This window comes from Musca autumnalis, unplaced genomic scaffold, assembly GCF_047663935.1.
Source record: "Musca autumnalis isolate F117 unplaced genomic scaffold, ASM4766393v1 scaffold_1, whole genome shotgun sequence".
Taxonomy (NCBI): domain Eukaryota; kingdom Metazoa; phylum Arthropoda; class Insecta; order Diptera; family Muscidae; genus Musca; species Musca autumnalis.
Genome location: NW_027411644.1, coordinates 299,926,738 through 299,942,035, shown reverse-complemented (window position 1 = coordinate 299,942,035; position 15,298 = coordinate 299,926,738). Strand labels below are relative to the sequence as shown.

General features: G+C 36.4%; 1 protein-coding gene across 17 annotated transcripts in view; it reads left to right on the top strand.

Annotated features, from left to right (window-relative positions):
- The first annotated feature begins 1,094 nt into the window (after window positions 1-1,094).
- The window catches only part of Gpdh1 (Glycerol-3-phosphate dehydrogenase 1), a 34,017-nt gene continuing 19,813 nt past the window's right edge, over window positions 1,095-15,298 (top strand). For 3 of the 17 annotated variants that reach the window (XR_012409184.1, XM_073961964.1, XM_073961957.1), the window contains exons 1-3: window positions 1,124-1,323; window positions 6,834-7,135; window positions 7,361-7,538. Coding sequence is in view for 16 of the 17 variants with exons in the window: in XM_073961964.1 (XP_073818065.1) it covers window positions 7,092-7,135; window positions 7,361-7,538 (222 nt within the window). In the remaining variant the exon portion in view is untranslated. Of the gene's footprint in view, window positions 1,454-6,805; window positions 7,136-7,360; window positions 7,539-15,298 lie in introns of all 17 variants that reach the window. The other 14 variants (XM_073961968.1, XM_073961959.1, XM_073961967.1 and 11 more) reach the window with 10 other exon arrangements.

The following is a 15,298-nucleotide window of genomic DNA, read 5'->3' as shown; positions in this document are numbered from 1 at the left end:
GCGTCTGTGTGTTCGTTGTACATATTCGAGGAGTTGCCAGACATTTTCTAGAGGACTCTCGAACAGGGAGACTTTGGGATATAAATACAGGGGAACTGGCAATGACGAGTGAGTTGTGTTTTAAGCGTTGAACTGAACAGATCGGTTAAATAAGAGCAGCGTGCTAACTAGAGACTTGCTGTGTGCTTTGCAATTAAAGTCGGTTCTGAATAAGTGTAATAAAGTAAATAAAGCATTGTAGAAACGTAATCTAAAACGAACCCTGTTTTATTTGGTACAAATCGTATCGGGGAATAAAACAACGTCTACACGGAGATTAGTTAAATCTAATTCCGTAACAATATTTTTTTCACATTGTTTACAAATTTTGATACTAAAATTTTTTGTTGCAGCAATTGACCATCTACCTTATTTATTGCGATACGTGAAAAGTGTTGCAACTTTTGGTACTTTTTTATGCAAATACAGGGTTGTATGTGTACTGTGATTTCGATGTTGATTTCGCTGAAATCACGAAATGTGATGATTTCATTTTTGTATGCGAAATCATGATAAATTTTGTTTGATTCCGCGCGAAATCACGAAACGCCTTCGAAATCACGAAACGACGCCAAATGTAAACTAATACGGCGTTTATATTATAGTTTTTTGCAGGGTTAACCTTCTTTATGAGGATTTGTTTGAAGTATATACAATGGAAATGACATTTGAAACCCAGACCCACTGGGTTAACCTTGTTATATATAAACGGCCTATAAGCATAACTCCCTGTTTTGTAAGCAAATTTTGTTCCTTAATCTATTTAGATTTTACTGCGTTTTAGGTTTAATGTAAACATGGCGTCAATGCCCTTCAAATAAACATTAGTCGTGTTCCTTTAGGTACCTGAGGTTACCTGTTTTTACCACTTTTTACCCGCAAAGTGTTCCCTTACTTTTATAAGCATACAATTTATATGAGAGCAGTTCACCACTTTTACCATTTTCTGCCATTTTTAAAAGTAAAGGAACAGACCAATTATTGTTAAATAAAACACAACTCTCGCATAGATATAGTCCAATGTTGAGACATTTGGATGACGGCGACACTCAGTTGTTGTTTCTGTGCCGTCGTTCAAATTTTCAGTATGGCTCAGTTTTCTGATTGCAAATATATTTCTATTGTTATATTTCTATTTGTTATTAATTCAAAAACAATTAAATGTATTTTATAAAATCGGAAAATAACGTTATAATCGGTTAATATCATCGTGATAACCGTTAATCCCTTAAAGTTGTGAAAAAATAAAGTGAAAAGGCAGGATTTTTTTGCAATCTGTGAAAGGCAAACATATTGAAAATATTCCGGTTCGGTTGGTGGCGTATTTTGCGTCAAAGTAAACTGACCCAAGACAACTTGTTTATTATTTGACAGATAAGGATTATATGTTTCATACATACAAAATTTTGATTATGCTAAATTAAAAAAAAAAGAAAATAAAAATCCATGTTTATTTGCAGTTGTGTCGTTCCTATTTCACGATTAAAGGGAATGGTATACTCCTTGTCCCTGGCGACGATGATGTTCATGAAGATAACAGCGTCCCACCTTTAGCTTTAACCCTCCGTTGGACACCTGGGTCTGGCCAGACTTTTTTGACTGTATATAATGCGTTAAGCACACATTTTACTTAGATGCGGATGCGTAAAAGCATTCAACAGAGAATCACAACAAGATTGAAGATTTGTTGGTGTACTCTAAATTCCAAGGATCACATGCCGTCAAAATTTCAGAACGTTCCAAGGCTTAACCCTAGTTTAGTAAAAACTCTCCGATTGGGGGACGGACCCGGTTACCCGGTTATTGGACCCAAAAGTCCGGGTTAGACCCGGCTCTACTGGAAATACCTATCTAACAAGTGGTCATATGATGGGGTCAGTTTCAGGTGGTCAGGTGATATAAACCCAAAAACTGATTTTTGAACCCGGATTTTTCCATAAAACCCTCAAAAAGTCGAAAATGTGCCCTTTATGGGGTCCAATTCAATGTATGCCAGATTGTAGCTCACACTTTAACCTTTCCAAAGTGGTGCTATATGTTGTAATACCTTTCATGGATCCAGAGATATGGCGAATCTCGACAACCCGTTTTCTCTTAGTGGCTATTTATAGAAAAAAATTATTACATCTTTGTGTTTATTTCAGCTTGAGTCCATATTTTGTTGTAATTCAATTGTTTGAATAACAACAAAATATTTTAAAGTGGATATGAAATTGATTAGTTGCGGGCGAAGGGTATCGATACAGAGTCGGCGAAAAAGGGAACTGATGAAGTTGTTTGGTGACAACTGAAACTATAGTATTCCCTACCCTTCGCCCGAAACTAATCAATTTCATATCCACTTTAAAATATTTTGTTGTTATTCAAACAACTGAATTACAACAAAATATGGACTCAAGCTGAAATAAACACAAAGATGTAAAATTCTGCAGTCCAACAATAAAAAACGCCAACAACGAAAAAAATTATTTAGATTCACTTTTGGCAGTTTTGTTAAGATGTGTATTATTTTATTGTTGTAAAATAATTTCGGCTTAATCTCGGGTCTTGTTGTTTTTAAATTTTTAAAACAACAAGTTTTATTTAAAGTGGGATGTAGTTAAAATTGATTTAATTTCGGGAAAGGCAAAGAATGCTAGTTTCGTCCAACGCCACTTGGACTCATCAGTTCTCTTTCTTTGTATTGAAACAAAGAACTCTTCCCCAATTTTATGACGACCAGTAGTGCGATTCTCTAACTCATTTTTTTAGTTACCGACAAAAATCGTTAACATTTAAACGCAAAATTATGAATGACAAGTTCAAACAAAAGTTGACAAGACACATGCTATCGGTAAAACTTTACGACTATTTTTTATTCGTCGCTAACTTACCGATCGTTAATTACCGAAATTAAAAGCATTTTAATTTTACCGATTTTTGTCGGTAACTCAAAAAATGTGTTAGAGAATAATTGCACTACAGAGCTCAAGAATAAACGTAACCGATGAATTCGATGAATTCGTTTAAATTCGAATTCATCAGAAAAATTTAATAAATCTCGTAGCCGCATATGTAAACCAAGTAACTACTTCCCACTGTTATGGACTTTGCATTGCAAAGAAACGCATAACAAATTTTGATGGTTTGTTGTAAACAACAAGTTTTAAAAATTAAAAAAAAAAAACAAGACCCGAGATTAAGCTGATATTATTTTACAACAATAAAATACATATCTCAGCAAAACTGTCAAAGGTGAATCTAAAAATAGACACACAGCACGGTGACGATAGTTTGTTGTTGTTTACAAAACCATCAAAATTTGTTATGCGTTTCTTTGCAATGCAAAGTCCATAACAGTGGGAAGTAGTTACTTGGTTTACATATGCGGCTACGAGATTTATTAAATTTTTCTGAGGCATTCGCATTTAAACGAATTCATCGGTTACGTTTATTCTTGAGCTCAGTAGTGCGATTCTCTAACGTATTTTTTGGTTACCGACAAAAATCGGTAAAATTAAAATAATTGTAATTTCGTTAATTAACGAAATTAGTCGATAAGGTAGCAACCAAAATAAAGTTGTCGCTAAGTACTACCGATAGCAACAGTGTTGCCAATTTTTATTTTCACACTTTATTCATAACTTTGGATTTTAATTTTACCGATTTTTGTCGGTAACCAAAAAATGTGTTTGAGAATCCCACTACTGGTCGTCATAAAATTGGGGAAGAGTTCTTTGTTTCAATACAAAGAACTAAGAGAACTGATGAGTCCAAGTGGCGTTGGACGAAACTTATATTCTTTGCCTTTCCCGAAATTAAATCAATTTTAACTACATCCCACTTTAAATAAAACTTGTTGTTTTAAAAATTTAAAAACAACAAGACCCGAGATTAGGCTGAAATTATTTTACAACGAAAAACAAATTATAATTTAAAAGAACATTTTGTTCTCGTTCTCGAGATTTGCACCTGTCCATAGGAGAAAACTTGCGATTTAAAGGAAATTTTTGTATTGTTTTCTGCGAAGGGTCGGTAAAGGAAATTTGTTCCAAATTGGATTTAGGCCCATGTTGGTCAGATCGAATTCGGCAACTCGCATAAAATACTAATTATTCAGAGGCAGGTTGAATGTTTGGACTGGATTCCGGCAGGAAGTTCATACTTCCCGTGATATAGGCTCCGAAAGTTCAAAAAATCCCTTTATTTTGACGATAAGTTTAGTTTAAATCGAAATTTTGCATATATAGCCGGCGTTCGGCAGGGGATTTAAGACTTTCTCCTATGGACAGGAACAAATCTCGGCTAACGCGAACAACATTTTCCTTTAAATCGAAATTTTTATCATCGATCCGACTCCAGTCGGTATATTCAACTTATGTCATTATTCAATTGGTTATAGAACACAAAAACTCATATTGGTGTATGGTAAGAGCTCCACAACCCTACATTTGTCTGGCTGGCTGATACACACGAAAATTTTCCAATGAGTTAACGGCTTAAATGTCGTTTAGGGGCGAATCTCAGATCGGGCTGAAATTCTTACAGTAGATAGCCCTTGGGATCCTGAACACTAAGATGTATTATTTTTCGGGAGGAAGTCCATACTTCCCGAGATATGGGTCTTAACATATCGGAAATACATTACGTTGTTTAAGGGCACCTCTCGGGTCGGGATGAAATGTTTACTGTAGATAGCCCTTGTAACCCTAAACACAACGACATATAGATTTCCCGGGGGAAGTCCATACTTCCCGAGATATGGGTATTGACATTTTACAATTTTAACGTGGGCAATATGGGTATCGTTTTAAAGCTAGTGGAGAGTACATTTGTGTACGAGACATATTTAAACCTTTTTATAGGAGAATGTCTTAAATTCCAGGTTGAAGCCGGCTACTTATTACTTTCAATTTAAAATAATGTTTTGGTAGCGTAGCCGACTTTTGCACCTGCCGATAGGAGAAAGTCTTAAATCCCCTGCCGAAGGCCATGTATTTAAGTACACTTGGCGACATTTGAAAGTACTCTTCCTGAGCTTTTAATCGAGTCCCATATTGCATAGGTTTTACTAATGGTGTTACAAGCAAAAATGATGTTCCTAAACGACACTTTTTCCGAATTAACTGATTTTGTCTAAACTGTGCACCTCGTAATATTTTGTCGAAACATATACATATTAAGTTTAAAGATGGGCCATATCGGTCAACTCCTTCAGGTAACTAAACAAACAAAAGTTACACATTTTCGAGAAAGTGCAATTAAAGAACTTGTCTCGGACTGCTTTGAAACATGTTTTCCTCGCGGCGCTAATTAGAAGGGGATACATTTTTTCCTGGGCAACATCATACTTCCTGAGGTAATTGCCCAAAGCTGTAAAAAATGCTCTGCCAACGCCATATAAAATGGCTGATGACCAAGAGGAATTACGAATTGAGTGCCCAAATTTGGCAAAAAACTCTAAAATCTCAAACGTACATCAAACTTCAAGAATGTCCACATGGGACAAAACCTGCCTTTAAAGTTTTAGCTAAGTAGATTGGTTTCAAGTTTTACCTATGGTACTCCGTGCGGCCTTGTTTATTGCGATAAATGTTTTTCGTGGACAAGTCCATCGTTCCTGACATAATTGTCCAACAGCTCTAAAACTCGTACGGTGCCTGACAGCCTGACATTGGTCCAACTTTTGCACATCCTAATTTTGCTCTCAAACTTAAATCATGTTCCAAAAATGTCTTTATCGGATAACTCTTTCACGTATATCCCTTATTAAAATGCCCGATTTTCGCTTAAGTGCAGTTTTAAGTCTCTTCAAGGATTGTTTTGAAATTTTTATTGAAGGTAGTCCTTGTGGTACAAAATTACAATGATACATAATGACATACGGTGACCAACTAAAATGACTGGCTATTGAAAGTAATGACTCCCAAAGTCAAACGCCTTTGCGCTTAAATCCAGTTTAAGGGTGATTATAAGTGGTTTCGTTGTAATTATGACTAGATACCGTGTCTGAAATATCACATTAAATAGGCCCATTCCTTCACACCCATGTCGCACTAAAGTTTTTAGTAGTTATACAGTGGAATCTCGTTAATTCGTAATCCAAGGGATCGGTCATTTTATACGAATTATCGTGATTTTCGATTTAGCGGAGTTAAAATGCGAAGGAAATGGCGTCAAGGGACCGACAGCTTATACGAATTATCGAGATTTTTGATTTATCGAGGTACTTTTAGTAATTTTATTTTCCATACTTCACTCGATAGTGGTTTGAAATTTCCAAACCCCAAGTCGTGGTATTGCAATATAATATCTAGGTATATGCGATTACCATCTTTCGCTCGTTCGGAAGATATATATTTTGGCTTCACTAATCGATGTTCTTTTTTTGCATATTTAAATCTATTCAAATACCTCACATTATCTACGCCTTTATCTCTGTGTGTAGTGATCCATTAGGTCATTGTTTATCTGAGTTAGGAGATGTATTTCTTTGTTGATATCAAAGAAGACACACAACTGCATCATTCATTGCTCACATGAGTAAGAAGTGCTGCGGGTTGGTTTCCCGACACGACACCACCACCCCACACCCTTCACTAAGTTTTGGCGGTCAACAGCACCCATGCTGATGGGAAATAAGAGAACTTCAAGATAACACAGAGCATTCATAACACCAGAAATTTTCCACAATTCTCACAACTACCAGAGATACGTTATGCCCTCCTAGACATTGTTGGCTCTGCGACAGCGAACGGACTGCGATTAGAGACGAACGAACGAACAGCAAAGTTTAATGAATTTCAATATTTTAGTCAGTCGTAGTTGCTGCTTCGGCCGTGTTTAACGTGTCATTTTGTGTTCCGAAAGAAACGTTAATACAAAAATATAAAAAAAATAAATCGATTAACCTAAAGCAAAAACAGCAACAAATAAACGCAATTTTTGCAAAATAATTGAATAAAAAAAGTACAACGTAACGTAAAAATTACGATATTTATAAAAAAAACACAAATCAAACATTGTTTAAACCCCTAATAAAAGTTTAGATTAATTAACAAATTACAAATAAAATGGCTCAAAAGACCAGCGTATGCATTGTCGGATCCGGCAACTGGTAAGTTAGATGTTTAAATAATTATCTGTAAAATGCATTTCCTTTGGTGTATTTTTTTTTTCTTCTACGAAATTATATAATTGCATTTTTACAAAACTAAAAGTGGATTACAACATCACCATATTTGAATTAAGAAAAAAGAATACAAATAAAACAAAACCAAATGAAAGTGTTTATTTGCAATAACCTTTTTTAACCACAATCTGCTTGTTTCTTTGTTTATAGGGGCTCCGCCATCGCCAAGATTGTGGGTGCCAATTGTGCCAATCTGCCAGAATTTGAGGAGCGCGTCACCATGTATGTCTATGAAGAAATGATCGATGGCAAAAAATTAACAGAAATCATCAACACCACTCATGAAAATGTTAAATATTTGCCAGGACACAAATTGCCACCAAATGTGGTAAGTAAATATTGAATGGACACTAACGTAATGCGGTGGGATTATGGATTTTTCTATTATAACATTTGTTAGAGATTCCAATTGTGGTTTGGCATTTCAATTTCTGACGCATAATTTTACATGAACCACTTCGTATCCACCTTTTAATTAAAAGTTATTATTTTTTGTGTTCGATCTTTATAAAGATGTGATTCGAAAATTTGGATATTGTGCTGAAATTTTCAAGATTAAAATGTTGATCCGTTTTATCTTTGCCTTCTTTGGCAAAGGTAATTTTTTTTGTAATATTATAATTAATGTTTTCAATTGGTTTTGACCATAAAATTATAGGACACTTACTGTCCAAAATTGCAGAAGGTTGTTGTTTTAGGAGATTGATGCAAATAGCCGTTTTGACTTTGGAGAAGTCTCTTGGTGGTTGCTGTGCAACTTTGTTGTTGTCGGGTCTAATTACTACAGTGAATGTGTGTTGTCATTCTGACGTTTGTATGGATGTTCCTCTCCTAATGTCCATGATCCACTGGAGTCATGAGAAGGTAGGATGCCTGTTTTCAGGATGGATTCCAGCTTTCAGGGCGACATCTACATTTGAAAACTTTTAAATTGTTCTAAAATAGAATTCAATAACCAAGGTTCTCCATGGCGGATCTATCGCCTTTCAAAAGGTCAAGAAGCCTGTTGTTGTTGCCGCAACAGTGCTTTTTTATTATATGTTTGTATGTTCATTCTTTAGCTTAATCTGGGTATAGGCCGCATGCTGGGCAGATTTTTTGCACAGTGTCGTCGATCTTTGCAGCTCCCAAGTGCGACCGGACCATGTTCCGATTTGAACGTAGTGTCGAATGTGGCCCCTAGAATTTTGGTGCAGTTTGTGGTCGGAAATCTACGACCACAACATTCAACTCTATTCCAAAGTGCGCCGTCCATGTGGTGAACAGAGTGGCTATAGATTTTGTGGCGGAAATCTGCATATATCTCGCGTTGAAAAAGGTGGTAAGATTGTTTGAATAGGATTTCAGTCGCTCATAGATGCCATCAGGGAAGGTACTTGACGCCATGACCGTGCAAACATCCGCATACGTTACGATCTCGATGCCGTCAGGTGGGGGCGGAATACATGAAAGGTAGGGGTTAAACAGTTCCCAAGATATCACCCCACCTTGGGGAACTCACTCTACAGGGTGTGGACGTCTTGTTCCTGAATTGTGTCTGACGTATCAAAGGCTTTCGATAAATCAAGCGCCACCACCACTGTTCTGTCACGGCTTTCTCTGGTTGAGTCCTCGACTAGTATGTGTGGAGATGGTGTTCAGCGTTGTTGTCGTGCTGTGCTACTTACGGAATCCATGCTGATGCTCCATATTGAGGAGGACTAAGGCCTCAAGGGTCTTTGCTACAGGCTACAAAAGCGGTCTGTACTGGCATCCTTGCTTGCCCTCAGTACTGGGTGGCTAGCGACAGGTAGAGAACTTTAGTGAGATACTCAACTCTCGGCTCATCCAGCGGTTTCAGCATTACCATGGAGGATCGAACGCTTTGGATGATTTAGCGTTTCTGATGGCATTCGCAACATCATCCATTGTAAATTGTGGTGGTTCATCCTCGGCAGAAAGATTTCTGATGCGACGTTGTACTCTTCTCTTCACCCTGTCACTGCCGAGCTACTCGACAAACTGGCGATTGAAATAACTTGCTCTCCTCTTCGAATCAGTCAATGTAACGTCGCCAAACGTGACTGAGGTCCCATCTTCCTTTTTTCCAGGGTTCGAGAGTGACTTAACCGTTGCCCAAAATTCACTTATCCCGGCTCCAATGCAGCAACTCTTTAGCTGATTTAACCACTTGTTCCGCTTATGCCCGCCGACCAACCTTTTAATTTCCAGTCTCAGCTCTCTGACTCTGGGGTCACTGGGGTTAGCGCGACGGAGCTCATCACACTCATTTTGCAGTCCCGTCGCCTCTGCTGGGAAATTTGGTCTCACTTCCTGTATTCGACCAGCAAGTATATGGCAAGCGGCTGCAGCACTGATGATGTCTCCGAAATCCTTTCTGCTACCTTAACATCAGAAGAAATGGGGCAGATCTCTGAAGTGGTGATTAGTCAACTCTCTGAAACTCAGCCAATTAACCTTTTTCAGATGTAATTCGAATTATTTTAATTGTAATTCGAGAATTCTATTTGTAATTCGTAACGTTTCATTTGTAATTCGAGAATTCCATTTGTAATTCGAATTATTCCATTTGTTATTCGAGAATTCCATTTGTAATTCGAATTATTCCATTTGTTATTCCAATTATTCCATTTGTAATTCGTATTATTCTATTTGTAATTCGAATTATTCCATTTGTAATTCGAATTTTTCCATTTGTAATTCGAATGATTTCAAGTGTAATCTATATATATAAAAATGGTGTAAAAAATGTATAGTAATTCATAAAATAAGAACGGCTAGGCCGATTTCTGTAAAATTTTTTGTCAGTTGTTCGTATTTTCGAGGAGAAGGTCTTTACGGAAGAAAATTTTGGAAAATCTCTCTGGAAAAGTCGGAAAATTGAGTTTTTGTATGAAATTTTATTCCTTAATAGCGAGACGAAGTTCGCCGGGTCCGCTAGTTTCAAATAAAATAATTCGAATTACAAATGGAATAATTCGAACTACAAATGAAATAATTCGAATTACAAATGAATGGAATAATTCGAATTTCAGATGGAATCATTCGAATTACAAATGGAATAATACGAGTTTCAAATGGAATAATTCGAATTACAAACGGATTAATTCGAATTACAAATAGAATAATTCGAATTACAAATGGAATATTTCGAATTACAAATGGAATAATTCGAATTACAAATGAAATGTTACGAATTACAAATAGAATTCTCGAATTACAAATGAAACGTTACGAATTACATCTGAAAAAGGTGTAGCTTTCCCATGATTGACGAAAGTGCGGCGTTCAGAGGTGATGAAATCGGGCGGTCTGCAGATGGAGACAATTATCGGGAGAACTGTCACACTCTCCGCTAATTATGGTAGGAACGTCCTCATTGTCCGTGCAAAAGGTAGAGATATAAATCTGCTCAGTCATCGCTGTAGCTCTCTGGTCATTTCCGAGAACCGAATGCCACAACTCATGATGAGCATTAAAGTCCCAAAGACCAGACAGTAATGACCTTCCAAAAGTGGGTTAATGTTAGGCTTATAATCTGGAGTACAGCTATTTATCGGCGGGATGTATACGCTCAGCAACTCTACCTCGGCAGTTCCACACCTGACTGCTATCCCCATACATTCCATGTACGGGTCATTAGAGTCAGGCTCAAGCTAGATAAGTCCGTATTAAACAGACTGATGTAATACGAAAGCTAATCCCCCACCTCCACTTCTACACCATTTGCACATGTAATTCGAATAATTTCAGTTGTATTTCCAAAAATTTCCCTTGTAATTTGAGAATTCCAATTGAATTTCGAATTATTTCATTTGTAATTTGAGATTTTCATTTGAAATTCGAATTATTTCATTTGTAATTTGAGAATTCCAATTGACATTCGAATTATTTTATTTGTGATTTGAATTCTTTCATTTGTAATCAAATCATTCCACTTGTATATCGAATTTTTCCATTTGTAATTTGAACTTTTTTCATTTGAAATTCCAAATGAAAAAATTCGATTTACAAATGGAAAAATTCGAATTACATATGAAATGATTTGAATTACAAATGAAAAAAATCGATTTACAAATGGAGAAATTCGAATTACATATGAAATAATTTGAATTACAAATGAAAAAATTCAAATTACAAATAAAATAATTCGAATATCAAAAGGAATTCCCAAATTACAAATCAAATAATTCGAAATTCAATTGAAATTCGCAAAATACAATTGAAAATTTTCGAATTTCAAATGAAATAATCAAATTACAACTGAAATTCTTCGAATTAGATGGGAAAGTGGTGTAGTGCGATCCTTCCTCCGAGTCCATTGCAATTAAATTGCAAAAAAGGCGCAATTTCAGGGATTGAAAAATCAACGGCTGTGTTAAATACTGCGTGTGTGGTTGCTGTTGGGGGCTGGGGGAGGCTCGAAATCTGAAGATGACTCGAAGATTGGATATGGGTGAAGATGCGGGCACAAATAGGTCCTGAATTTTCCTCCGTCCCGGCACGGACCAAAAAAATCCGGACCAGGCATTCCGGTATATGCTGCTCCCAAGACAGAAAAACGATACAAATGCAAACATGTGTACAATAAGATGGCAGCCGCTGACTGGACCACGTGTGTTGTGTGGTTTCGGGTCAATCCGGAACAGAGATAAAGAAGATAACTTTATCCATTCTCCAACTGCTGCCAATGAGGGATTTATTGACCTTGTTTCTACATCTCAGCTTGCTGTCGATTGTTGCCTAGAAGAGCTCATTAAGTTACATTTTCATTTTTACACGGTCGATTTCGTTATGATTATTTGCATATTTCTCCGGTCCAGAGATGCAGTATACTGTCATGGGATACTGTCTATTTAACTCTAAGAATCTTCAACTTATTGGTTCTGAAATCCAAATTCGACTGGTGCTCCATACATCATTGAATATTAAACGATAAAACTATACCAAAGGGTAATATCATCAGGGTAAAAATCACTAAAGACCTATGGTTTGCAGTGATGTTTACCTCGGAACAATTGGCATCTCTGAATATCATCATATTTTCAACGGTGTCAAAACAGCCATAAGCTTAGCGTATTTAGCTGTTGGCAAAGTCAACTGATTCTTTTTCAGTTATAAAGTTGGCCACCACTACGAGTAACAACATTTTTACTTGTTGTTCTATCCTTAACCTATTGTTTTTAATACGTTCTAGAGCATGATTCACAATTTATTTACCCTCACCTTGTTGTAACGACGTCTACCTTGGTAACATCGTATTTCAGGGTCAGACATTATTATTAGATGGGAGATTAGATAAGCTTAAACCGGCAAAACCTTATCGAAACCTAGAAGTTTTAAATAAACAAAATACACAGGCTTATATTTTCGAATATTTTTCAAGGTTTAGTTCTAATATTCCAATTGTTCTTTGTTATATGGCGATTTGTGTTTGGTATTGAAGGTAATAGAAGAGATTTTATAGAATGGAACTTTGCTATTAGTTAGTTTAGGTTAAGTTTGTTTTTGTATTTTTCACATGCAACATAAATGACAAGAGAAGTAAACAAAAAACTTTTTTCCATTTTTTTTCTTTAATAAAAACATTTTCCAATAGAATAATGAAACATAAATAATGTGTAAATTAATAAAAAAACATTAGGCCAACAATATAAAAACAAATACCATTTTTTACTACACCTAATAATATAATATTTCCTCCATATGTAATTAATTCATAAACTTTGGGCTCATGGCTTATCAGCGGCAAATTTCGTTTAAAAAGCAACAATATTTTCACAAAAAAAAATTACCAGCCACCGCTATAAACAACGTTCTGACTGATAAGAAGGGAACACACATTGTTGATATTTAGTTGTACCATGACCCTCAACGGAATTCTGTCCATCTAGCCATTAAATGTCCATCAATAGTTTAGTGACATTCAACGAAAAAAATGTACATATGTATATTGAAAATCAATTGAAAGCAGGCAGGAGGCATCGTTTATCGGTATTGCATGGGTGCGGCTAAAATCGGGCCTTATCTCTTTCTCGTCCAGTCAATATTTTATCTAACTTCTTTTTATGTTATTGTTTAAAAAATTATGTAATTAATTAAAAAAAACAACATAAATAATAATTTACCTTCTTAGAAATACTTAATTATCTGCATGAAATATTTAATTATGATGCAGGAGGCGGATTGAAACAAATATCCCCCTCTGGTGACACAGGTTAATGTTAACCGATCGCCATAAAATTTCATATAAGGTTTTTGGGTCAAATAGAAAAAATTTGGGGGTAGGCGTTTCAAAAAAAAAAAAAAACTTTGTCGTTTTTTGGGTCGCCCTAATACATATTTACATATCTTCCACTACATTCCCGAAGGGACGAGGAATACTTCTCTCACAACAATGAGTGCACGGCGATTCATATTATCTCGATGATATGGGACTACCTTTTTATCGTCGAGTCCGAACGGCGTGACTTATGACACCACTTTTAGAGAAGTTTTCCATGGCTGAAATACTCAGGAAATGTGGTCTACATTACACTGAGGGGATTTGTCACCGCCGAAAGTAATTATGTTCTGGTCAGGGATTAAACCGCAAACCTTCTGAGGGAAAGCCAAACGTGCTGACCACTGCACCACGGTGGCACCCTTGAAAAAGGTATGAACAAGTAAAAAAGTATCAGTCGACATTGCCGACAGAGATATACCCTCAGCCTGTGTGGTGAGAAGTACTTTTTTTTTCCAAAAAAACTTACGTATTTAGGGGGGTTTTCAAAACAATACACGGTGCTCTTGAAACAATTTTAAATGGAAGGTGCTTACTCCTTGGAAATTTTTGCGGATTCTGAAACTACAATGTATATAGATGAGAAAAATCAAAAAACAAAAAAAAATCGCCGGAGCGCTTTTTAAGTAATCGCGATTTAAGTTGACATTTTTAGGGGTTGTTTAGGTTTTCACGATCTTGCTTAGAAACCGCAATCCCTATCAAAATGGGACTAAAGAAAATGTTGTAGCTATCAACATTTTTGAACTTTTGTGGGGGAGGTACCTGAAGGAGTGGACCGATATGACTTATCTTCGAACTTAAACTAAACTATTACGAATGCCAAATTTTGGACCAAATCGGTTGATCCGTTCGAGGTTTATCTTGCGCTCCAACCACTACACATTGTGCTATAGGGGGTTTTTGCATCTTTCAGTCTATTTTCTCAGGAAGTATGGACTTGCGCCTAATGGGATATGTACCGTTGTAAGCGGGGCAGTGAATACAAGTTGCTACAACAAAAATCAAAGCGATTCGAGAGCCGGTCCTAAACTGAACTTATCCAGAATTTTGTGTGGGAGGTACCCGTGGACTGATTGAGTCCATACTAGAACCTCATCTAAGTCTGGTTGAAATATCCAAATCGGTTACTCCCATCAAGAGTTATAGTGTGCACAAATTTTCCAAACATTTTCGAAATTTTGTGGGTGAGGTACCGGAAGGAGTGGACCGATATAACCCATCTTCGAAATTAAACAAAGTTTGGACAAAATATTACGAAAGCCGAATTTTGGACCGAATCGGTTGATCCCTTCGAGAGTTATCGTGCGCTGCAGCCAGCCAGACAGACAGACGGACGTACATTGCTAAGCCGATTCCAAATTGTCTGAAACGGATTTCGTCCAAACATACGTGGAGTCTAAAACCATTATTTCGATGAGGCACATTGTGCCCGTATGAAAGTGTATATACCCTCGTTAGCATAAATGCTAAGGGTATAAAAAACTTAAAGAATTTTGGACAAGAATTTTGGAGATGTGGATTAAGAAATCCTTACGAAACAAGTTCATTGATGTGGGGATGGCACGAAGAAATACATCCTTCTTCAAACGTAGTTCTAGACTTCTCTAGTTTACAAGAATTTTCCATTTTGTTAACAGACGTTATATGAAGGCTTGGAGTATGTGGGGTTTCCAAATTGATAATATTGACGACACCGTCCACTTCACAGATTGTGTTGGAATCGCTAGGAGATTCTGATATTTTATGATTATTGAGAAATGTTTGTGCCAAGCTTAGCTCACTAAAATTACATTTTAATATGC